This window comes from Balaenoptera acutorostrata, chromosome 14 (assembly GCF_949987535.1).
Source record: "Balaenoptera acutorostrata chromosome 14, mBalAcu1.1, whole genome shotgun sequence".
In the NCBI taxonomy this organism is placed as follows: Eukaryota; Metazoa; Chordata; class Mammalia; order Artiodactyla; family Balaenopteridae; genus Balaenoptera; species Balaenoptera acutorostrata.
Window position 1 is genome coordinate 7,585,703 of NC_080077.1, and position 24,910 is coordinate 7,610,612.

Genomic DNA, 24,910 nt, shown 5'->3' on the forward strand with positions numbered 1-24,910 from the left:
AAGGGGCCAGCCGGCATCCTCTCTTGCTGAGGAGGGTATGAGATCTGGGCAGAAAGGTTGGAACAGCACAGGAGATGCACTGGCCTGAATTACCCTAAGGGCCCTCCCTATGCTATGGTTCTATCCCTTCATGAGTTTCATGAAGATTGAAGGTAGGAAGGAGGGTATGAACTTGAGGGGCATCAAAGAGGTTATGGTACGTGTGTGCAAGGGCTTCTGTGTCCCCTGATCTTTTGGCATGGCATGCTTAGCATCAAAGCACATGCAGATACAATATTGAGAGACGTGGAGCATTTAACAATGCAATTTGTTTTTAGGCTTGTCTTAAACACACAGAAGGTCCTATTATTTGATCCTATTTGGAAAATTATTGGTTATGTCCCACAATATTATAAAAAAGTTTCATAATCTTTGATTTTAACTCAGAACCTCAACAAAGAAAGCTAAACTGAACACTTTTTTATAGGAACCCTTAATGTAAAGTAAATTTAAATGGTTTAGGGTCCACATTTCACTGTGGTTCCTCAAAACGGAAACAGTTGTTATAAAAAGAGCAAATGGTTATAATTGATACTAGGCCTGATGATCATTTTAGGTTCTATTAATGTGAAAAATGTGGATGAGAGCATTTAAGAATAGGATATAAAGTGAGAACTTACCGAAGATGATAAGAGGTAGTTCTAGCCAAACGGCCGCTAAGCGGAAGAGCAGAAACGGGGCTATGATCCCCCCAAAATCACATAAACCTGAACAGAGTGAAACTCCAAAGTTCCTGCAGAGCAAAAAAATTGTTTTAAACAAAAAGTATTCAAATAAATGCAAGATACGTAACATTTTCAGATATCTAAGTAACAGAGAAATTGTAACAATATTTCCCACTTCTGTAGTTTTTAACTTTGAGAATTTCTACTCTCTCATACTCCAAGCAAATCATTTTCAACCTGCACCGGTTCACATCTGGGTAAAAGCTGAGTCACAGTGAGGCTAGTTGGGGGCGGGGACGGGTCTACAGTATTGGTGGAAATCAATCTTCCAACAGTGGCTCACTACCCAGCCTGCTCTGTGGCATTATGTGTCTCCTTGGCACCCCAGATTGGCAGTAAGGTGTGCTCATGCATATTCCCCCAAGAAAGCAGGCCAATTTGCACTAGCTATGCACATTGTTTCATTTTGTCCTTCAATAATCGGCTGCGGAGTGTGGTCAGAACAGAAGCTGTAGCCTTTACACAGAGCGCTGCTGATGAAAGAAGATGTAACCCGTGACGCAAGCACGCTACCCAGATTTTCTGATCTCAAGTCTAGTGCCTTTCCACAAACCCCCAACTGTGTATGAAGATATTGATGATAATAATGCAAAAAGCAGCTACCACTCAAAACTTAGCTTTTCCACTGGCTGAATCCAGCCCAGGCTAATATGTCGCCAAGCTAAGAAAACTATTTCATAGTTTTTAAGTCAACTTCAAATATGCGGCTGCAGAATTACTTAGGAGAAACCATGATACGGATGTTGGAATTACCGTAATGTTGTTGGGTACAATTCTGAATTTACCAAATACACAATTTCAAAGGCCATGGTTATGCCTAATCTTCCCAGGGTAGCAACAGTGGTCCTCAACCAGGGTACTCCTGCAAAAACAGAAAATTTGGATGGGTCTGCTTTCAATACAATTTTACAAAACAACAAAGGGCATTTGCTTAGTGTTCTCCCAGCCGTAAATCTGCTAATTTTAAGTGCAAATGATAGGTACCTTCTAATATTGTAGCCAAAATTCAACAACAACAACCAGGAGGACAGCTAGTATTCAGTGCACTAGCTGCCTTCCTGAGCAGGGTTGGATTACAGAAATACAAGCCAAGGCATTTGTTGAGAAGCCACTACCTTGAAAACAATGTTCCAAGCAGTGCCTTCCTAGAGGGCCTGAGTACACTGGCTTTCTGTCTGGAAGGCAGTCTTTGCCTGTGCCCTTGAAAACCATCACAGCAGTCTGACACCCATTTGTCCTCTTTCTGTTCATACCTCTTAGTGATGACACACAGAATCACTGTTCCCAACAGACCAGGAAAAATCTGGACCTGAAACTGACTTTGGTTTGTAAAGAGCAGCAAGTTTCCGAGGACTGAGATCTCCGGGAGGGGACATCTCTGCCGTGCGTCATCACCAGGGCGTATGTCTTTCCTTATTTCCCTCATCCCAAGTCTTTCTACTTTGCCTAAGAAATCATCCAGAAGGAGCCAGATTCTTTAATACTGGTTTGTTCATTCATTTAAAAATGAACTGTTTTAGGGATGCTTTGGTTATATGAGGAAACACTCCTTTCCTCCATAGTAACTAGTGGGAAATGCCAAATGTTCTCTACTAAATATTTTCTTTCTTTTGTGCTTCAAGGGAAGAAGGCATAAACCATTTTTGCTCTAAAAAGTAAGTTCTCTAAATTTCTTAAAAGTTGTGCAGTTGATGCCATCCTTTTTTTTTTAAATTGAAGTATAGTTGGTTTACAATGTTGTGTTAGTTTCTTCAGTTATACATATATATACATTCTTTTTCATATTCTTTTCCATTATGGTTTATCACAGGATGTTGAATATAGTTCCCTGTGCTATACAGTAGGACCTTGTTGCTTATCCATCATCTATATAATAGTTTGCACCTGCTAACCCCCAAATCCCACTCCATCCCTCCCCCTCCAACAAAAGTCTGTTCTCTATGTCTGTCTGTTTCTATTTCATAGATAAGTTTGTTTGTGTTGTATTTTAGATTATACATGTAAGTGATATCATATGGTATTTGTCTTTCTCTGTCTAACTTACTTCACTTAGTATGATAATCTCTAGGTCCATCCATGTTGCTGAAAATGGCATTACTTCATTCTTTTTTTATGTCTGAGTAATATTCCATTGTATGTATATACCACATCTTTATCCATTCATCTGTTGATGGACATTTAGATTGTTTCCTCATCTTGACTATTGTGAATAGTGCTGCTATGAACATAGGGGTGCATGTATCTTTTTGAACGAAAGTTTTGTCTGAATATATACCCAGGAGTGGGATTGCAGGATCATATGGCAACTCTATTTTTATTTTTGGGGGGAACCTCATACTGTTTTCCATAGTGGCTGCATCAACTTACATTCCCACCAACAGTGTAGGAGGGTTCCCTTTTCTCCACACCTCCTCCAGCATTTGTTATTTGTAGATGCTTTAATGATGACCTTTCTGACGGGTGTGAGGTGGTATCTCATTGTATCAATAGTTTTGATTTTATGCCATCCTTTCTTAGTAGACTTGGGTGAGGACATATGACCACGTGAACAGCAGCTTATCTGCTCTCCAAAGCAAAGCCAAGGGCGTTCAGCATATGCCTGACTTCCATCTTTGAAAAGGAAACCTTCTCCCTTTAGACTCATATTTATTTATGCTTGCTCAGCACTAAACAGTCCTCTTGTCTTCTAGAATTATCACGCTTTCCTGAATATATAATTTTTTAGTAGAAAAGTAGGCATGAATGAGGAGGATGAAAGAAGAGGATGAAACTCGGTAGATTTACGTGTATTTTTTTTTTTTTCTGCACCACACAGCATGCGGGATTTTAGTTTCCTAACCAGGGATCGAACCCGTGCCCCCTGCAGTGGAAACGAGGAGCCCTAACCACTGGACCGCCAGGGAATTCCCCTTATGTGTGTTCTCTTTAGAGAATATTCAACCAATAAAAAAGCTAAAACTCATTCAATAAAACAATTGCCTAGGAGGGCAAGCAGAGAAAAAGAGGGTTCCAGAATCCAGATCATTGCTGGGAGGCTCCAGTTTGTTACATGTTGATTGCAAACTGGCCGAGGAGGTCCTGGTGTCCTTGATGTTTTTCCCAGCTGAGGACACCTGCAGCGCTCACATTAACGTCACATCAGGGAGTGAAGAACGGCAGAGTCGCGCTGATGCACTGGGCTGCCTTCTGCCCCGGCCCAGTTGTAAACAAGTGTTTTATTTAGCCTTTACTTTTTCAGGAAGGCCAGGGAGGGGGACTAGGAAATGCATTCCACCCCTTCCTTCAGCGAGCAGGTGGTGCAGTGCCAGATGCTGGGGAACGGAAAGTGGCAACTGGTGCTCAGATTTCCTGGGTCCCGGCCTGGCCAGGCAACCTCTCGCGGCTCTCAGGCTGCTGAGAAGAACGCTGTTGGCTCCCGTGGAGATAACTTGATTATCCAGGTTAGGTTCTTAAGCTATAGTTTTTTCTACTGAATCAAGACAGCTCTACAAGTGAGTCCCACTGACAACTTCAACGACAATTTAAGTTTATAACTGACTGCGGAAAAACAAACATAAACAAAAACCAAGAAACCAAATTAAAACACACACACGCACCCCCTCCCCACTCGATGAGAAATGTATGTGGTTAGCTCAATGAATACAGATAAATAACTCGTCAATTCAGTAAAACGTTAAGAAAATGCTGTCAAGTTTTCTCAAGACTCTCAACTCTTTCTAAGAAGTAAAGGCCAGTATCTAACTGCACTGGACAGAGATTTTGTTGAAATGTGGAACAAAAGAGAAGTCCCAAAGGCACTGCACTGTTCATTTTAACTAAAGGGTAAAATGAAAACAATTTATAGGAGGTGTAAGTTATGTGTGACTATTACATATGCACATAAAAACTTCTGATCATCCCTGTAATATGCTAAGTTCACCCTGGAGTGGCAATAGACATCTTTCGGTAGCAATGGCAAAAAACAACAAGACAAGTTAAGAATGAAGACTGAAACAGAAACTACCTCCCATGAACTCCTGAGAACACAGAGAAAGAAAGTCCCTCTGATGGGGATTTGGTCAAGCTGGTAGAAATTATTGAGAATAATACCTCAATTTTTGAAGAAAAGGATGCAAAATTTTAAACAAACACAATTTTACATCTCCTCTGAATGCACCAGCTGCTCTGAGTTCTGAAATAAAATGTAGTGAAAATTCCTAGTAAATAAGATAAACAGACTTACTTTTTACTTAGAAAAGTCCAAGACAACTTCGTCATTTCAAAAAGACTTACCCCAACTGTCAGGTTTGTAGCCATCTTGAATAAAGTCAAATTAAAGATGGCAGATGAGTATGGATTTAGAAAGCTCTTTATTTTTCAGGCTTTAATTAGAGTTAAAATATTTGGGTCAGAAACAGTGAGTCTTGGATGAGGATACAGCCTGAAAGACTTTCTTTTCCAGAATCTCATTCTTCAGACCATGAAAAGTCATGCTTAGTGGATGGAAAGTTGGTTAAACCGTTTTCTCTGAGATAATTTTAGAGCTGATTCCCCTAAAAGGCTACTCAGTATTCTCTTCAGGGGCAGTCATCCTGGTGATGATGTCAAGAAAGGCTGAGAGGAAAAGTCTTTCTAATGTTAATTCAACAGCTCAAGTAACCAAGTCCCGAAGTTCCCTTAAGTGGAAGTAAGGATGTCAACTCAAGCAAGGAACCTCTGCTAATATTTGGTATTCACACACAGCATTAGGGATTTGAACTTATTCTTAGCAGTCAATTATGACCAGCGTGTGACTATAAAAGCAGCCGAATCTGCAGAATATACAAATAAAAATGCATCCAGAATAAGAGCAATTCATTTTCAATGTTGCTAAAAACAATTCTAAGGCTTAAATTGGGCAATTCTGTCTACAAAATAAAACTGATCAGACCAAACAGAAAAGTCTATCCTTTGCCTTATATTTTCTACTATATGAGAGTGTTCTCTATAAAATAGCTTGATTCTCACCCACTTAGTTACTTCAATATTGGTTTGGACATATGATCTTCAATGATTTCTAGGATCATGCTGAATGCAACACACATTGAAGTCATCCCAGTCAGTCTAGGGCCAGAGAAAATCCTCTGGGGAAAGTTACGTAATGGAAAGATGGGCCACACTTAAGTCATTAATCTTTCTCTCCACTTTCCTAACTTCATATGCAATGAATACGTAATTAATATTTGATGCCTGTTCCATATGCAGTGAGAACAGATGACGTTGTCTTAGGGAACTACATTGAAAAATTAAACCTAAAACTAAAAAGTGCCACAGTAAAACAGAAAGAACAGTGAAGTCTCCAATGTTCCTGATTTGTCACCTCTACTAAATTGTGCATAATTCCCGAGGGCAGAAATTATGTCTGTCTTGTTCACTGCACTATCTCTATTCCTAGTTTACTGGCAGAAATTAATAGACACTAAATAGATGTGCATTGGCCAATATCTTCCCCAGCTCTTATAATGTGTTAACTCAATGTGGTAGGTTGAATAGTGTTACCCAAAGTTCACGTCTACCCAGAACCTTAGAATGTGACCTTATTTCAAAATAGGGTCTTTGCAGATATAATGGTTAAGTTAAGGCACAGAGATGCAGAGAAGGTCATGTGAAGATGGAGGCGGAGATTGGAATGATGTCAAGGAATGCCAAGGATGGCTGGCAACCGCCAGAAGCTAGGAAGAGGCAGGGAAGGATCCTCACCTAGAGCCTTCAGAGAGAGCATGGCCCGGCCCACACCTGGATTTCAGACTTCCAGGCTCCAGGTGTGTGAGAGAATAAAGTTCTGTGTTGCAAGCCACCCAGTTTGTGGTACTTTGTTACAGCGGCACTAGGAAACTAAAACGCTCAAGTAAAATGAGGTAAATGTAAATAGTCAGTTCTGTTTATCATCAACCATTCCAGTATGACAGGACTTCACATCTTTTTTTCCACCCTTCTGTTCTGAAGATGGGCATTTCTGTAATTTTATTTAAATAGGGTCTATCTGATGTTTTGGGATTTCATAAATCCTTATTTAATTAGTAAACTCATCTGTAAATGTCTGACTGTTTCGACTTCCACAATATTATCAGTTCTTCCCTGATCCGCAGAGGATTCGCAAAAGAAAAGGCAGCTTCTCTTGTGCTGACACAAAGAACTACCAGAAACTCCAGCTCTGCCAGCCACCTCCCACCCCACACCTCCTGAAATGCTGAAATAATAAATCTGCTCTAAAACACACGTTCTCTGGGAGTTTGAAAAGTTTCCTCTGTCCAGTGCCCGCTGTGTTCTGAGGCAGAGATAACCGGCTTTCTATTAACAGTGTATTTGGAGGCACTGACAACCTCTGTACCATACACCGGTCATCAAGCCCCCCCTCCCCCCAATTTAACTCTGAAACATCTCTGAAATCACCGTCTCCCATTCAGGCCCGACTGCCACGACCTTGATTCCTGCTCTCAGCCTCTCTCCTCCCCATTGCCATTGTCCAAACTGCAACAGCCACTTGGAGGGCACCTGTCCTCCACCTGAAGCTCACAAGACCACGCCCAAGCTCTTGGCTTGGCCTTGGCTGTGAGGTCATCTCCACTGGTGACGGATGATCCCTCAGCCTCCCTGCCAGGATATTCCTGTGATAACAAAGAACGTTTGGTTCCCGAACCATCAAAGGTGGTGCCTACTTCTGAGAACCATGCTTTCCTTTGTAAAATCACTCCTAGCCTTCCCTTCTGTAGGGCACATTTCTTTTCCTTCTTCATACATGCCTAGTTCTCACCTCTGGGAAGCTTCTCCTGACTATCCCCATGGATTAATCACTTCTTGCACCTTTTTTTTCCTATTTCTAAATCTTGTAAATCATTCTATTCGTTCATTTATCACAGTTTGTTGTGAGAGCATTAAAGTGTCTATATTCCTCACTAGGTTGTCAACCTTTTGAAGTCAAGACATGTTTTCCTTCCCTTTGTAACCTCAGTGTTTCGCATGAGATTGGCCACGTGGAAGAAATGTGAAACAGGGTCAATGATATCACAAAATTAAGTTGGATAAAGGTGATCAAAAATAAACTACATTAATTCCACTCCTGGATCTATATCCAAGAAAAAACCAAAAACACTGATTTGAAAGGATACATGTACCCCTATGTTCATAGCAGTGTTTTTACAATAGCCAAGAAGCAACCTAAGTGTCCATCAACAGATAAATGGATAAAGATGTGGTATATATATATATACAATGGAATACTACTCAGCCATAAAAAAGAATGAAATTTTGCCATTTGCAGCAACATGCATGGACTTGGAGGGCATTATACTAAGTGAAATAAGTCAGACAGAGAAAGACAAATACTGTATGATATCACTTATCTATGGAATCTAAAAAATACAAAAAACTAGTGAACGTAACAAAAAAGAAGCAGACTCACAGATATAGAGAACAAACTAGTGGGTTACCACTGGGGAGAGGAAGTGGGGAGGGGCAACATAGGGGTAGGGGATTAAGAGGTACAAACTATTAGGTATAAAATAATCTACAAGGATATATTGTACAACATGGGGAATACAGCCAGTATTTTATAATAACTATAAATGGAGTATAACCTTTAAAAGTTATGAATCACTATATTGTACACCTGAAACTTATATGTATTGTACATCAACTATACTTCAATTAAAAATTTTTCAAAAAAGTAAACTACATCGCTCCAAGCTAGATTTCACAAATCTATTTCATCCATAAATGAACTGAGAAATGGAGAAAACAGAAAAATCTATAGAACCAACTTTTTATACTCAAAGTAGTTAGGCTGGTTAGGCAGAAAATAGAGTGACATCACTAGAGCATGACTGGCACTACGATTTTGATGCTATGGTCCATTTTCTAAAGATAAGTTCTCCATTCTTGATTATTTTAAGATTTTTTTCAAGTTCTTGGCTGCCAAACAGACTTAGGGGACAATTACCTTCTGGTAAGAATGCAGTGACAAGACATGCCACTCCTGCCACTATATTGCTTGCCGCAAAGGGTAGGCGCCGACCAAAACGCTCAATGGTTAGTAAGATCAAGAGGGCTCCTGGCAGTTCCACAACTCCCGAGATGAAGAAGTCGATATAGAGGTTGCCTCCTGTAATTCCCAGGCGCATGACAAGTCCTTGATAAACCACAGCACTTGTGAACCTGGAGCAACATCGAAAGACAAGGGCGAACAAGTAAGAGATAACTTCAACCTGATTTGAAGAACGGGATGCATTGTAAATTTGACACAAGCTTTTGAATCCATCACAAGTCAAACTTACCAAGCAAACATAAGTATAAGTGTGCACTTCCTCATTTGGGGAGTTCTCACCAGATCTAAAAAGGATGGATTACTAACTTCCTCATCTGTAACAGTGATCTATATGAGAGAAGCAGATTTCAGTAGCAATATACAGCAAGAAACATCTGCATATTATAGAGTTGTCATTGACCAGATTCAAAGCTACCATATGATCTTACTGAACAGACCAGGGTCTTTCATTATTACATCTTAAAACCTGAGAATAAGAAGCTTGATTCTCTAGCCTTTGTAATAGGTCAAATTCACAAAGATGTGCTTGCTGCATTGAGAATCTATTCTTAACGGTAATACCAGCAGTACTATATGCTCTGAGTAAACAAGGATAAAAGGTGTGTTCTAAAGTAAAATACATTTGTGCATTTATTAAATTGGAGAAAATCAGCATAAAACTGGTGAAAGCAGTTCCAAACAAGTTCCTTTATCCATCAAATCCTCAAACCTTAAGTTGCCAAATAAGCTAGAATAATGGTAAGTTCCCGAACAAGCATGGCACCAAGGGTATCTTTTTGCTTCTGTCCATTTACTGGGATCCAGCACCTTTTTGATCCAGGAAAATTCAGCTCATCTCTATCTGGCCATCCAAGAAGTTGGTCTTTTCTTTAATGCGATTAAACCAATATTGCTGTTTGCCTCCTATGTCTAAGGCACTGTAAAGGAAACAAAGCTGGACATACCCACTGCTTCTAGCCCTGTGTGCCAAAGAGATCATAACTCGGTCCCCTTGAAGTGACCACTGTTTCACGTTTCCATGCACTTGCATATTCTGTTACTTCTGCTTGAAGAGTCCCTTACACCTCCCCCGTCCTGATTTCCCTGCCACTGGGAGGTCTTCGGAACTGATGATCCCCAGTCTGTGCCTGTACTTACCAGACTTCTATCATAGCCCACACACAACTGCACGCCTTTACGGGTCTACTTATTTTTCTCCCTGCATGAGCTCTGGAGTTCTTGGAGGGCAGGGACTGCATTGTGGCACCAAGCAAAGTGCTTGGTGTTCAGCCAGTGTTTGGGTGATGACTGAATGTTGAGACAGGAAGTCAAGTGCCTTGGCCATGTCTATTCCGTCAGAGTATAGCCCTCGGTCTTTGTCCTTCTGTTAAGTGAGAACCCTGGCTAGCAAAAACAGGACCCTCACTGTCTGTTTACTCAACTCCAGATCTGGTCCAGAATGAGTGAAAATCTAGGCAAATTTTCCCCAAGACTTTGAGTCAAAAGTCTCTCTACCAGCAGTCATAGGAATTTGACTTAAATTCACGCTGATAGTACAATACCTTGTCAATCACCTGTTCTAAACATTACGCTCAACAGGTCAACCAAAGCTGCATATCTGCTGCCTATGCTTGCTCCAAGGAAAGGCACACACACATAAGAAGACTGCAAAATGGATGTCTTTAGATCACTTTCTTTTCCTAAGTCTTTCCAGTGCTGTATTTCTTCTATACCAAGACACACATTCTTCACAGTTTAAAAATCTCGAAATTAGGATGTGTCCTACACACATCCTTTCTTATCAACTCAGCTGATAAGAAAGCAATGTGCCCAGTTTGAATAGCATGGTTTTTCTTACTGAGTGGTGCATAAAATGATGATGTGTCTCAAAATTAACAGTATCTTGGGGTCAGTGAAACAATATTAGTAGTTACCATAGCAACGCCGGTGGAAAACTGCTAATTGATTCCATCTCCCTTTTGATAACAGAACCCATGGAATTTTACTTGGGGGCATGGCAGCCTAGCTAAAGTCATATTTTCTAGCCTCTCTTTCAACCACGGGTGGCCCAGTGACTAAGATCTCAGCAGTGAGGTGGGAGCAGAAGCCATGTGTACAAGCTCTGTGTCCCATCCTTTAAAAAGGAAATGGCTTGCTCTTCATTCACTGTCTTCCCTTCCTGAAGGATGGAAGAAGACAATGCTGGTGAAATGGCTTTGATTATACAACCTATTGCAGGTGATGACGGAGAAACAAGGGAAATGGAACCTGGGTCCTAGAGGACCTCATGGAACAGAGCTGCCTTAAGCACTGGGCTACTCAGCTCTGGGTGGGCATGTTAAAGAAAAAGAAACTTTTCTCTTTTTTGTCACTGTATTTTTGTGGTGTTTCAGCAGCAAGTTGACTTGTACTGTACTAATACAATCCTTATTAAAATGTTCCCTGAGCTAATCCTCGAAATTCCAAGACCCCTACCTTCACCTTTGCTGCTCCAAAAATAAAGCAGAAATACCGTAGTGAAAGAACTTAGTATATCACAACAATACAGTTGGCTCTTCACATCCACAGGTTTTGCATCTGTGGATTCAACCAACTGTGGGACCTGTGATTGGTTGAAGCTGTGGATGCAGAACCTGTGGATACACAGCATCAACTGAGACCCATTCTATATAAGGGTCTTGAGCATCCGAGGATTGTGGTATCTGCAGAGGGTTGTGGAACCAATATTCCGCAGATACCAAGGGATGACCGTATATTATTACATGGTTAGTTACCAAAATGTTTTTCACAATTAGTTTCTATATATTGCCCACATTAAAATGGCTAACTTCTATGGAGTGTGCAATAATTGTTAGATTCTGGGCTAAGTACTTTACATGAATTATTCATTTAATTCTCATCAAGACTCTCTAAAGTTAGTACTTTTATTGATCCTATTTTATAGATAAGAAAAACAAGGCTTAAGACACTAAGGATTCAATAGAAGGAAGGTGGCTAAGCTAGGACTTGAAATCCAGGCAGTTGATGGAGAGCCTCTGTTCTTAATCCTCTCACTGCATTGCTGATTGTATAAAAAGCTTTTTATTCTAGAAAACTTCTTTGCAGTTGACGGTGACTTCTGTATAATTTTAAAGAAGGACATCATGCACTTGACCAAGTATTTAATCTTTAGTTAAAACACTGTTTTATGGAAAAGTTGGCCTTGATTAAAATAATTTAGATTTTGAGGACCTTTAAATTCAAGATTAAAACCACTCATCATATGAGAGCCGTTTTCCTCCATGAATGTATCACTTATTCCAGTGATTCTTATCTTTTCACTTAGGGTTTTTCCACAACTCAGACCCGGGTCATGTTCATCTCAGACTGTTCTCTTCTCTCCAGGGAGAGCTGGCAGCTCTGCTCACGTACACATGTACATCACTGTTGACTCAGAGCACACAGATAGGGACAATCCTTTCTTTTCAAAAGCAATATTCAAAACAATTTATTATGGACTCTCTTTTATTTCCTCTTCAATCTTCTTATTTTCTGCCTATAGCCATGACTTGTATCTCTTAGGTAAGACTAAACAAATTACTTTCTTTCTGGTCCATCCAATGTCAACATCCCAGAGTTTAAGGGAAATCATACTTCACATATTTCAAGATCTCTAGTCAATTCAGATAAATAATTTGACGCTTAAACACCTTTGTAGATTTTTCAGCTATTCATGGTTCTTAACTCTTTCTAACTCATAACATAAATATCTCTTGCTCTGCAGATGTCACTTTTTCCTGATCAGGTCTCCAGGCTAGTTAAGTTACTACATGACCACAGAATTATGACATGTTAAATTTTGACAAGACAGTAGAGATCTGATGGTCTGACCCAGCAAACTTTTTCTGCAAAGGGCCAGCTAGTAAGTACTTTTGGTTGTGTGAGCTATCAGGTCTCTGCTGGAACTACTTAACTGTGCCACTGCTCTGTGAAAGCAGCCATAAGTGGATATATAAATGGATGGCTGTGGCTGGATTCCAATAAAATTTTATTTACAAAACAGGCAGCAAGCCAGGTCTGGCCTGCAGGCGGTAGACTGCCAACCTCTGAACTAGAGGGTTAGTGCTGGACGAACTTATACAGGTACTATTATTTCCATTATAGGGAGGAAGAAGTTTAGGCACAGGAAAGCTAAGTAGTTAACCCAACAAAGACAGACAAGAAGTAGCTGAACCAGGAAGTTGCTACCTGAGTCTGTGTTGCTCACCATTATGCTGTACTGTGTCTGCAGTGTGCAGAGTATAATATTTAATTATTTAAAAGTATGCTTGTATCATATCATTAATGGTTCTCAGAGGTAGTGGGATTAAGGTGGCTTTTACTTTCTTCTTTTTGGCTATAAATATTCTCTTAAAATTAAAATTTAAACCTACATTACTTTTGTAGCAAGAAAAGATAACTCACTTTTAAAGCGATGGATTTAAATTAGATATTATGTACCTTTTTTTGCCGTTGACTCAGTATCACTCTCCCTTTCTTTTTCTTAGTAGAACCCCCCACTACACCATCCCCCTCTCCCCACACACACACATACTTCATCAATTGTGTTGTCAGGGAAGCTGACTCTGTTTCCAATTGTAGGCAGATGTCTGATCATCTAAGGGTAATTCTATCCTTTATGTCAGTGACTGGGCACATGACCCATTCTGAACCAATGAGGGATAGACATGTGACCAAATCTGAACCAATGAGGGATAGACATGTGACCGAATCTGAACCAATGAGGGATAGACATGTGACCGAATCTGAACCAATGAGGGATAGACATGTGACCGAATCTGAACCAATGAGGGATAGACATGTGACCGAATCTGAACCAATGAGGGATAGACATGTGACCGAATCTGAACCAATGAGAAAAAGGGCTTCTGGGAAAGTCCTTCATTGCCTTTAAGTCAGAGGCATCCGAGGAATCTTCTCTCTCTCCCCTCAGGGAATTAATGAGGAAAGGGTGGGCTCAAATAGATCTTAGCAGCCATCCTACCCCCAGGAGAGAAGCCCAGTGGAGAGTGGAGAAGGGGAGGAAACCATGGCTCAGTGTGGAGACCCAGGTCTAAACAACCTTGGATGCTGTTCTATCTCTAGAATCCCAGATCCAGGAGCCTGGAACTGTGCTTACTGTCTAAGCCCATTTAGGCTGGTTTTCTGTTACTTGTTGCCAAAAGCAGAATTATCTGGAGAATTCAGTCCAGAGCAATGCTTTTGCATAATAACTGAATACTTTAGGCAAAATAATTTTGCATTAAAGAATGAAAATAATTGTTTCACTACTCAAATTTACTCCGTAAAAATATTTAGTATTAGTCTTAATTTCAAACTTTTAACATGTATTAGAATCAAGCAGTCACATGATATCTGCTTTTCCTAAGCACAAGTTTAATGCCTAGTATATATCCTACACCAACAGAATATGAAGTGCTGATAGCAACTGAAGGTAATCGAGACCATAAAACCAATTTTCCCCGTTCAGTAAATGGAAGGATTAATAGTGCTTCCAAGCAAGTATTTTGCCAGTTTAAGAACAGATCCAGCTGGTCTTTGATTTACTAACACGCTCTCCACAGTGACGCAGATATTCTGAAAGATGACCCACTTTCTGGGTGTCCAAAGACCTTGAGAGACTAAAAGCCGTATCTTGGATGGAATTCATCCAGGAAAGTCTTGGCAACTCATGTGTAGTGACTGTTGCAGCTCTTATTCTTTTACAACAACTTCTAGCTCTATATTTTTAAATTAAATCATGTTTATTTTCTATTGCCAAAGTGTAACCAGATTTTGCATAGTCTGAGTCAGGTACAAAAGAATAGAGATGCTATGTCAGGTTATTATAGATAGATAGATAGATTTTAAAATTTGCTGTATTGAAATATAATTTATGTCCAGTAGAATTCAGCAATCTTAAGTTACATTTCAATGAATTTTGACAAATGTGTAGAATCATATAACCACCACTACCATCATGATGTGGAATATCTCCACCGCCCCCGGAAGTTTCCTCCTGTCTCTCTGCAGTCAATTCCCTGCCCCCAGCTTTGGCCCCTGGCAAACCCTCATCTCCGTTTTGTCATTACAGTTAGCCTTTCTAGAATTTCATATAAATGGAACCATACAGAATGTTATCTTTCGTATCTAACTTGGCATTGTATTTTGTCATACATTTGTCCATCTAAGTGGTGTCTGCCTGCTTTCATTAGGAGCAAAGGAAGATGGGAAATGCTCCTGGCAACATCTGTCTGTTTGGAGTCTTGTTACCTAGTAATGACACTCGTTGATAAACGGGTTGCTCACAGGTAAACTGTACACGCTGGTGTCCTGATACTCATTTACTGAGCTGATGGCTATTTGCTCTATTTGGCTCTTAAGTGTCTTTTAATTCTGCCAAGACTTTTGCTTTACATCAACAATGATGTTAAAAGCATACTTTAGTCATCTTTCTTTGATTAATCCAGCTCTATTTACAATTCTTTCTGGTGCCTTTCTGAAACACTTCTTGAAGTTGACATTTTAATTTAAATTGCCAAGGAAGAGAAAGACATTGTAAATAACAATCTGTTATAAATATGGTGTTCAGAGCTCTCCTGACATGGGATTGGTTTCTGGTCAAGAAACAAACTTCTTGTTACCCAAGGGGAAAGGCAGGGAGGGATAAATTAGGAGATTGGGATTAACATATATACACTACTATGTATAAAATAGATAACCAACAAGGACCTACTGTATAGCACAGGGAACTATACTCAATATTTTGTAATAACTTATAAGAGCAAAGAATCTGAAAAAAATAGGTATATGTGTATGTAAAACTGAATCCCTTTGCTGTACACCTGAAACTAACATGACATTGTACATCAACTATACTTCAATACAAAATATTTTTTTAAAAAAAGAGAGAGACAACCAGCCAGGGTCAGGCTAGAGATGCTGTATTTTAGTCGGAACATTTTCTTACCAACGCATTATTTAAACTCTCATCAGTAGCATACGAATAGCACATACACCGCACCTCAACTTACATAGCAGAGGAAGAAAGATTTCCACAATCCTCATTAACAACAAACTGCCTATCAACGCCACCAAGGTGAAACCGTCACAACCCCAAACTCTCATCCTCCAATGAACATTTGTTCAAAACGACCCTCCCCAATTTCTTCCCAGAACCTAATAGAAGCTAACCTTCCCTTTGTCTCCTCAGACTGGGCTATGGATTGCCATACTTTGCGTGTCCCAAATTGTAATTCCTCTGCTATTCCCGAATAAACTCATTTTTGCTAAATAGCAATTGCTGTTAATTTTGTTTAAGGTCAGCAATACACATGCCTGGCACACAGTGAGTGCTCAAAAATGGAGGCAGTTGACATTAATATTATTTTTACAACATTTCAGAGATATTTTACTTCCAGGCAATAATCCACTTGGCACTTTCAAAAATCTTTTCGGTTAGTAAACCGTACCTTGTGCTACAATGCACTAGGTGGGGAGATTCTTTTCAAGGTAGTCCTACATGAATCCCCTTGTAAAGACAACTGTCATTGTGCCTTTTAAAAAAAAAGGAATGGATTTCTTTTTTATTAGATTTTCTTAAGTTTACCAGGTATATTTAATGTTCATCTGGCACTGTTGATCTCCCAGGCCTTAGGCAGGGTAATTTTTCACAAATGTGAATACAAGTAAATGACGGTTGGAGAACCTTGTTGCTCAAAGTGTGGTCCATGAGTCCACAGTGTGGTCACCAGGGAGCTTGTTAAAGATGCCCTACCTCGGATCAGAATCTGCATTTTAACAACCTCCCTGGAGACTCGTGTGAGAAGCCCAGATGGTCCACGAAGTCCTGCCTCACCTGCTGACTCCTAGTATTTATTCTTCTTGGCCAAGACAGAACATGAGTCCCCGGGTTTAGGTGGAAGAACCCAGCTGATCAGCAGGGTCCGGCGCCAGCAGGGGAGGGAATAGTGTCAGGTGGCTGCATTTCCAGCCTTGCAGTTTCACCTGCTTGATCTCAGTGGGTGGATTTTTCAACAGTTGTCATATTTCACAAGGAAAGGTGAAGCCACTGATGAGAAGGGGAATTCATCTCTTCCTGAATCTAACACTGACTTAGTAAGTGTCATCACAAATTCCCAACATGCTCTGTTCTCTAGAACCTTTTACTCTCTAAGAAGTCTGTGTGAACAAAATATTACTTGAGGATTCGGGGTTCACTGATTTGGAGGACCAGGAGTCACCCTCAAAGTTCAACGACCTATAGGTCTTTTCTAGAAGCATCAGGAGCTGGAGAGCTTGGGGGAGGCCAGGGGGAAGTACACAGTGACTGCTGCGGTACACCAATCCCCCCCGCCGCCACTGCCTCACGGACACCCCCATCAGTCAGATGAAGGCCAGAACCAGAAGGTCCAGGAGTAAATGTTTAACATCATAGAACACTGGCCGGCTTCTAGGTGGCAATAATACTGCCTGGCATCCATAACAGAGAATTTGTGAAATTACCCACAGTGGTTTGAAAAATTTTAAAAACCTCATTATACTTTAAAACAAGAGTAGATAAAATATTTACCATACAGAGTTCATATGGTAAAGCAATGCTCATAATTAAAATGATCATCAGTATTTGATGCTTATTAAAATAGTTAAAATCAAATTCCAGACACTTAGACCAGCGCTGTCCAACAAAAATATAGGGTCACCTACATCAGTTTAAATTTTCTAGTAGCAACATTAAAAAGGTAAAAAGAAATAGGCAAAATTATTCTTAAGACTATGTTGCATTTGATCCGATCTATCCCCAGTACAATCATTTCAACATGTAATCAACGTGAAATTACTGATGAGATAGTTGATGTGTTTACATCACACTAAATCTTTGAAGTCCACGGTGCAGCTCTCACATCACGTCTCCGTGTAGACCAGCCACATTTCAGGGCTCCACTGCCACATACGGCTGGTGGTCCCTATATTGGACCTAGGGCTCAGCCAGCTCTTTTGTGAGGATGCCCTGTAGAGGAGATATTTATTCCGAGAGTTTGCATCTGGCCCGAGAGGGAGTCCCCCTCCCATCCCACGACTGGACTCGCTCCCTGGAACAGCAAAAGTGCATCTTTCTAGAGTTCCCCAGGGATCCAAAGTGCAGCCTTAATATCAGCAAAGGTTGATGGCTTGCAGCTGTGGGTCACGTGGTGGAACACTTCTTCATTTCTTAAAAACAAATCTGCGAGGATTTGAGGGAGGAGAGGTGTTAAAGTACATGACAGAGAGAGGGAAAAACAGATTGCATTCTCAGTTCTAAAACTCTAACCCTAAAGACTCAGAACTTGGCAGGGGTTGGACACCAAAATTTGATGTGAGTGGATGGGATTAAACATGTCATTGAACTCCCCAATGGCACCAATAAATGTCACTGATTGCTGCTGAAACAGAAAAGTTCTAAATATCAAATGATAAAGAATGTCCAAAAACAATAATCAGGGGGATGTGATGTATAGTCTGATAACTGTAGTTAATTATACCGTACTGCATATTTGAAAGTTGCTACATGACCAAATCTTCAAAGTTCTCATCACAAGAAAAAAATTTCTTAAGCATATATGGTGATGGATGTTGACTACACTTCTTGTGATCACTTTGCAATACACCAAACACCAAATTATTATGTTGTACACCTATAACTAATATTATGTCATTTTATCTCAATAAAAAACTCCAAGACTTATAAATTAAAAAAAAGAATGTCCAGTGTCTTAAACCATAGGAACATGTCTAGATACACAAATTTTTAGTTCTAAATAGGCAAATTGAGTACCTGTAAGTAACTAGTTAGCCAAGGATTTTTCTAGAGAGGAGAAAGCTAGTGTGAAATAAAACAAATCATCCGCTGTGTCACAAATAAAAGCCAGACCACATCTCCACCCATCTGCATTCTTATCATCATTTCTTTTCAGTCTCCTGAATGCTTCAGCAACTATTTTAATAAGAACACAGATAATAATAGACTATAAATTCATACGATGGACTTTCTCCTCACTAGCTGGGGGATATTTTCCACTAGGCTCTGTTAGCTCTTGCACACGCCCAGCTCTAGCTTTTCCAGGGCTTCAGGTGTTTGCAGGATTCCAGCCGAAGTGCAACTTCGCCCAGTAGGATTCCTGGCAGGTGTCTTTCCGTCTGGGCCTGGAGCGTAAGGCACTACCACCCTGTCTCTGGGTTGCCAGCCCTTTCCATACAGGCCAATGACAGCCAGGGCGACATCAGCTCCATCACACAAGTGCTCCCAGCCATGGCGGTAGGGCGAGTCCAGGATGGTATTCTCAGAGCGCCCTCGGGTCGGGTCAGCTGCCTCCTGTATTCCTGCGGGTCGTCTTCTCCGGGACTGGCTCCCTGTCTTGTTTTCCTTCATCCAGCTCTTACCAGCCTCTCAGCAAGCCGGCAGTGGTCCTGGCGTCCTCTCTGGTGTTCCCCATCAGCTAGGTTCACAGGCATCTTTTCAGGGTGTTTTCTCTAAATCCCTGTGCTGAGCTGGCCCTCCCTGCTGGCTGTGACTGAGGAGAGGCCTGGCTTCCCTTCCTTGTCCTCTATTCAACATGTGCTCCGAGGGTTTTCGCGCCTTGGGTACCATCTTCTTTCTGCTCTCACAATGACCCGAAGTTGTGGTTTCTCTAAGAAATGGGTCGTCATAGTTCCTATGTTTCAGTAAGAACTTTTGAAATTGTGATTACACTGTGACCAAATTATTTTTTTTAACCAGTTGTGAAGGCGAAAGCTACTTTGTAGTCATCATTTGCATTCAAAAGCATGTATCTTCCTAAGTCAGTGTTTCTCAAACTGAATTCTGTATTCTTAATTTTTTTTTTCTTTTAAAAGAGATCTATGGTGGTACTCATCTCACGAGCGCTGTTTGCCAAAAATGTTTTGGTTTCCTCTCCTCCCTCCCCAGCCCATCACAGGGACGTGATAGGATTGCAGTGCTTGGTCCTGCGTGATTGAGTGGGGCCCCCTCCCCAGATTTGCCAAGGAGTTGTGAGCATTTAATTGCTGAAGCAGGACCCTCTAGAACTCCCCCTTTTCTGCGATGGTCCAGGCAGTGGCTGCTAGGACAGCCTGGATTAAAGGGCGAGGACCCTGTGACAAGGAGAGGAGCCCCCAGTGAATCCACGTGGCACAGACAGGAGTTAATATTTTGTGGTTTTTATTTATTTTTAAAATTTTATTTATTTATTAATTTTTTTGGCTGCATCGGGGCTTCATTGCTACCCTGGCTTTCTCTAGTTGCGGCCAGCAGGGGGCTACTCTTTGTTGCGGTGTGCGGGCTTCTCATTGCGGTGGCTTCTCTTGTTGCAGGGCACGGGCTCTAGGCACATGCGCTTTAGTAGTTGTGGCACGTGGGCTCAGTAGTCGTGGCTCATGGGCTCTAGAGCGCAGGCTCAGTAGTTGTGGTGCCCGGGGTTAGCTGCACCGCGGCACGTGGGATCTTCCCGGACCAGGGCTTGAACCTGTGTCCCCTGCATTGGCAGGCGGATCCTTAACCACTGCGCCACTAGGGAAGTCCCCCTTTTGTGGTTTTAATCTAGAGAGATTTGGGGAGTGTTTGTTACATGCACACCTGGCTTATCCTGAATGATAAAGAGTCCATAGATAGCTCACGTTTACAAAAAAGCCCTCTGGTCTATACCCTCTTCTTCATAGGAATTTATTATGCTAAGTATTAAATTTCTATTTTGAAGTAATTAAACTAAGACTTCCACTTAAATTTGGGAAAATTGCAATTTTCATGAAATTTTGTTGGCTTCTTATAAATAATAAGTCCTTTTGATAAAATCACACCTTTAAAACTCCTAAAAAGAAATGAGGATTATTTCTACCGCTTTTTCAATCGACAGGCACTAATTAGTTTATCACTGAAATAAATCATAAAATTGTTACACAGAAGCAGAGGGGGCCCTGGGTACACCTGCCATCCCATTGAAAGCTTGTGACTAGGAGCTTACGTCGCTGCCCAGGCAATGGAACAGTTAACACGTCCCATTTGAGCCCCCAAGTACACCTAATGAAGGTGTTGGTGGGTCTGAAAATCATGATCTTGTTCTACGCTGATGAAGTACGTTCATACGCTGTCACCTCCTTTTGAGAGGCATGGAGAGCAGGCATTATTCTCCCAGAGACAATCCTCATTTTTTAAAGAAATACTTGAGTATCCTGGGGGGACATTCATATCCCTTCTGCTTTTGCATGACTGACGTTCCGGCTTTGAAGAGTATTTCTCCTTCATTTCGGTGATGGGCAGTTAGATAGCGACGTCCAGAATCAGAAAGTGTGTTTTAGAGGATAAGTATTGATATTTGGGCATTTGCTAACAAACGTGTATTTATCTTTTAAGGCCAAGAGCGTGAACATGATTGTCTGCTGGTTGTATACGAATCTGAGGTCTAAGTGATCTGGTTCATTATCTGGTTCATGTATCTCCAGCCACATGCAGCTTCAGAGGTGTGGGACATTCACTGATAACACTGGCGAGGTGCCTGCATCTTAGCCCTGATCTGAAGCCCAGGAGCACATATATAAGTTACGAGTTATTGGGTTCCTTAAAAATAGTAGACAGGTTTCAGGTTGTAAACTAATTTAGACTCAGAAATGGGAACTTAATAAATGATGCATCTGCTTATTAGCTGGTACTCAGAAAACCGGCTCAGTACTGAGACCAATAAAGGTGGATCCCTGCTTCACAGTGGCATCGAGGGAGCAGGGCAGATGGATTCAGGCCTGGATGTGACGGAGCCATAAGCTAATAGGAGAATGTCTGTGGCCTCTGGGTACAGAAGAAGATTTCTTAAACAAAACCCAGAAAACAATCAACAGGTGAAAACATACTGATCTGACCGTATCAAATCAATTAAGGATTTAAGAATTTTTGGTCAATGAAACAAAAAATAGGCAAAGTTAATGGGTAGCTAAAACATTGACGGAAACATACTTGCAATGTCTAAAACCAACAACAGGGTAAAATTTAGAATATTAAAGGCAATCCTATAAATTGAAGGGGACAAATCCAATCCAATAAGTCCAACAAATCCAGAAAATTCAATACACGTGGGCAAGGATATGGCAAGGCAATCCAGAGGAGAAACACAAATAGCAAAGTGACACGCACGAAGATGTGCTGAGCCTCACTGGTACCCAGAGACGTGCAACCTAAAACACTCAGGAGGCTGGCCCAAATTAGAAAACTGGAAAGTACCAAATGTGTACATGGGCAAACAGGACATTCAATGGGTGTACACAGAAAGCAATCTAGCATTATTTAGGGCACTAAACTTGCATGCATCCCGGGACTCGGAAGTTCCACTTCTAGGCATTATATTCCACGGGAAACCTCTCAAATGTCCAAAGGGGACATGTGTGAGAAAAGGGAACCCTCCTACACTGTTGGTGGGAATGTAAATTGATACAGCCACTATGGAGAACAGTATGGCGGTTCCTCAAAAACTAAAAATAGAGTTGCCATAAGATCCAGCAATCCCACTCCTGGGTATAGATTCAGAGAAAACTCTAATTCAAAAAAATACATGCACCCCAATGTTCATAACAGCACTATTTACAATAGCCAAGACATGGAAGCAACCTAAATGTCCATCGACAGATGAATGGATAAAGAAGATGTGGTATATATATGCAATGGAATACTACTCAGCCATAAAAAAAAGAATGAAATAATGCCATTTTCAGCAACATGGATGGACCTAGAGATGATCATACTAAGTGAAGTAAGTCAGACAGAGAAAGACAAATACCATATGCTATCATTATATGTGGAATCTAAAATATGACACAAATAAACTTATCTACAAAACAGAAACAGACTCACAGACATAGAGAACAGAACTGTGATTGCCAAGGGACAGGGGTTAGTGGGGGATGGGTTAGGAGTTTGGAACTAGCAGATGCAAACTATTATATAGAGAACGGATAAACAAAGAGGTCATGTATGGAAACATTTATCAGGATGATTGGAGGCAGCCCAGGTTTGGAGGATGGAGATGTGAAATACAGCAGAAGGTACTGACAAAAACCACGCAGCACTCACGTGTGGGCAGCACAGGGAGACCTTTAAAACATTGCTCCATGAAAAAGTAAGAAATGAAACAAGATCTAGAGCAGCACAATGCCATTTATGTCACCTAAACCCACACATACCACAAGCTCTGGTTTGTAAGGACACATCAATATCAAAGGGCATAAATCAAGCACATTCAATTGGGGACCTGTTGAGGGCAGAGTGGGGAGAGTGGAGGAAGGGAAAATCAAATCAAACAAACATGAGAGGGGCCTGCACAGCCCAACAATAGCTGTACCATGCGCAGAGAGACAGGCTTAGCTCAACTCTGCGCTCAAAGAAAAATGACAGTCACCCAAACCACCTCCTACAGAGCTACTTAGAGGTCATCTTGGAATTTCCTCTGCTTTCAGTGCTTCCAGACTTGCCAACTATTCAAATTTTGCCTTACTTCTGCACCTCAGAAAGCCCTTAGTTTCATGTTTATTTACATGCATTGGGGAAAGCTGAGAAATTTTCCAAAGAAAGTCAAGTACAGCTGAACAGCTAAAAAAGCAGTTGACACGCACCCCAATAAATATCATAGTCCTTGGTGAGTTCTGGAATTTGCAAGCTTCTCCCTTCTCTATTTCTTGATTTGCAAAATATTTTTCTGCAAACAGGTACTTATTGTTCATTGGCATGTACTTTATTGTTCAGGCAGAACCATCTTTAGAGAGGGATGAGATGCTTTTAAGTACAAGCCATGAGCGGGTGGTATACACCATCCCTGGAATTCTGACTCTGGAGGTTTTTGATAGTGAAGGCTGTTCAGTCTCATGGCTTCACTCTGGACCTCATTGATGTGTATTAATGTTATACTGCCTTCACTCTCTACTCTAACTTTGAAATGTGACTTGCTTTATTATATTCCAACAGATACATAGGTGAGCTTCCATCCTTAACAGATGTACTAACTGAGATCCAATTAGAATACCTTTCTGTAGACAAATGCCATCAAAATTAAAACACACTGATATGGTTTCCAAACTCTACACTTGAGATTTAAGCTGTTCTTCAGCTTTAAATGAGAGGAAAAATTTATATTTAGTTGTATTAAACTTATCTATATGATGAAACTGAGTATATTTGAATAGGTAAGGAACTATTAGTCGGGGGACCTGAAAACAGCTCAAAAACAAAAAGAAAGAAAACCAACCATACAGAATTAGAGAAAATGTAAGGCACCTTGAATGCAGGCTGGGAGGCATTTTTGAAAGTGACTATTGCACGGAGGTTGTTTAAAACTAGATGCTTTGAACCTAGTGCTCTGTAACTATCTGCTGAATAAATGGGTGAACAAATGAAGATGAATTCCTGCTGCGTTGTGTGTCAGTTTGTGGGACGACCTCATGTCAATTACATTTAAATGGTTTTTCTAAACATGTGGTGCCCAAATAAAATATTCCATGATTCAGTGTGCAAGGTGAAAAATATTTTCAGTGCAATAATTAATAATCAACTTGAACTTTACAGGCTGGTTGTTTTTAGAGAACCAAGTGTACCATAGAGTTTACAGAACTGTGGGAAGAACACTACATGGAGTGGAGCCCATGTTTCACTCAATTGCCATCAAATCTGTCCCCTGCTAATTTTAGATCAGCCTGTATAAATACAGCATGTTAACGGTTAGGAATTGCAGAGTGGATACTTGAATTGTCTTTGGTAAAATTTGTCAACGTCAGGTTTCAAAGAAGTATTTAAGCCTGGAGACTCCACTAGTGATCAACACATGCGGTAAGTACTTAATCTCTATCGTTCTTGGTGCTATAGAAATAATCGTGCTGAGCATTCATTCAATAAGCCTTCCTCAGTCTTCCTCAAGATCTAAATTGTTAGTGGTGTGTTGGCTCTGAAACATAAACAGGAAAGAAAACTAGGATCCACCTTTGAGAGACAGTAAGACAATTGTACACCAAGTTGCTCAACTCCTACTACTTCACAGGAAGAACTTGTCCTTAAGGTCAGTGAAAGAGCAGAATATAATGA

The 24,910-nt window shown here is 40.7% G+C and overlaps 1 protein-coding gene across 2 annotated transcripts in view; it reads right to left on the reverse strand.

The window, feature by feature from the left end:
- The window catches only part of SLC22A3 (solute carrier family 22 member 3), a 95,766-nt gene that overhangs the window by 8,814 nt on the left and 62,042 nt on the right, over positions 1–24,910 (reverse strand). For both annotated transcript variants that reach the window (XM_057527718.1, XM_057527717.1), the window contains 4 exons: positions 9,056–9,153; positions 8,722–8,936; positions 1,518–1,626; positions 660–772 (listed from right to left, as the gene is read on the reverse strand). In XM_057527718.1, the coding sequence (XP_057383701.1) occupies positions 660–772; positions 1,518–1,626; positions 8,722–8,936; positions 9,056–9,153 (535 nt within the window). The remainder of the gene's footprint in view (positions 1–659; positions 773–1,517; positions 1,627–8,721; positions 8,937–9,055; positions 9,154–24,910) is intronic.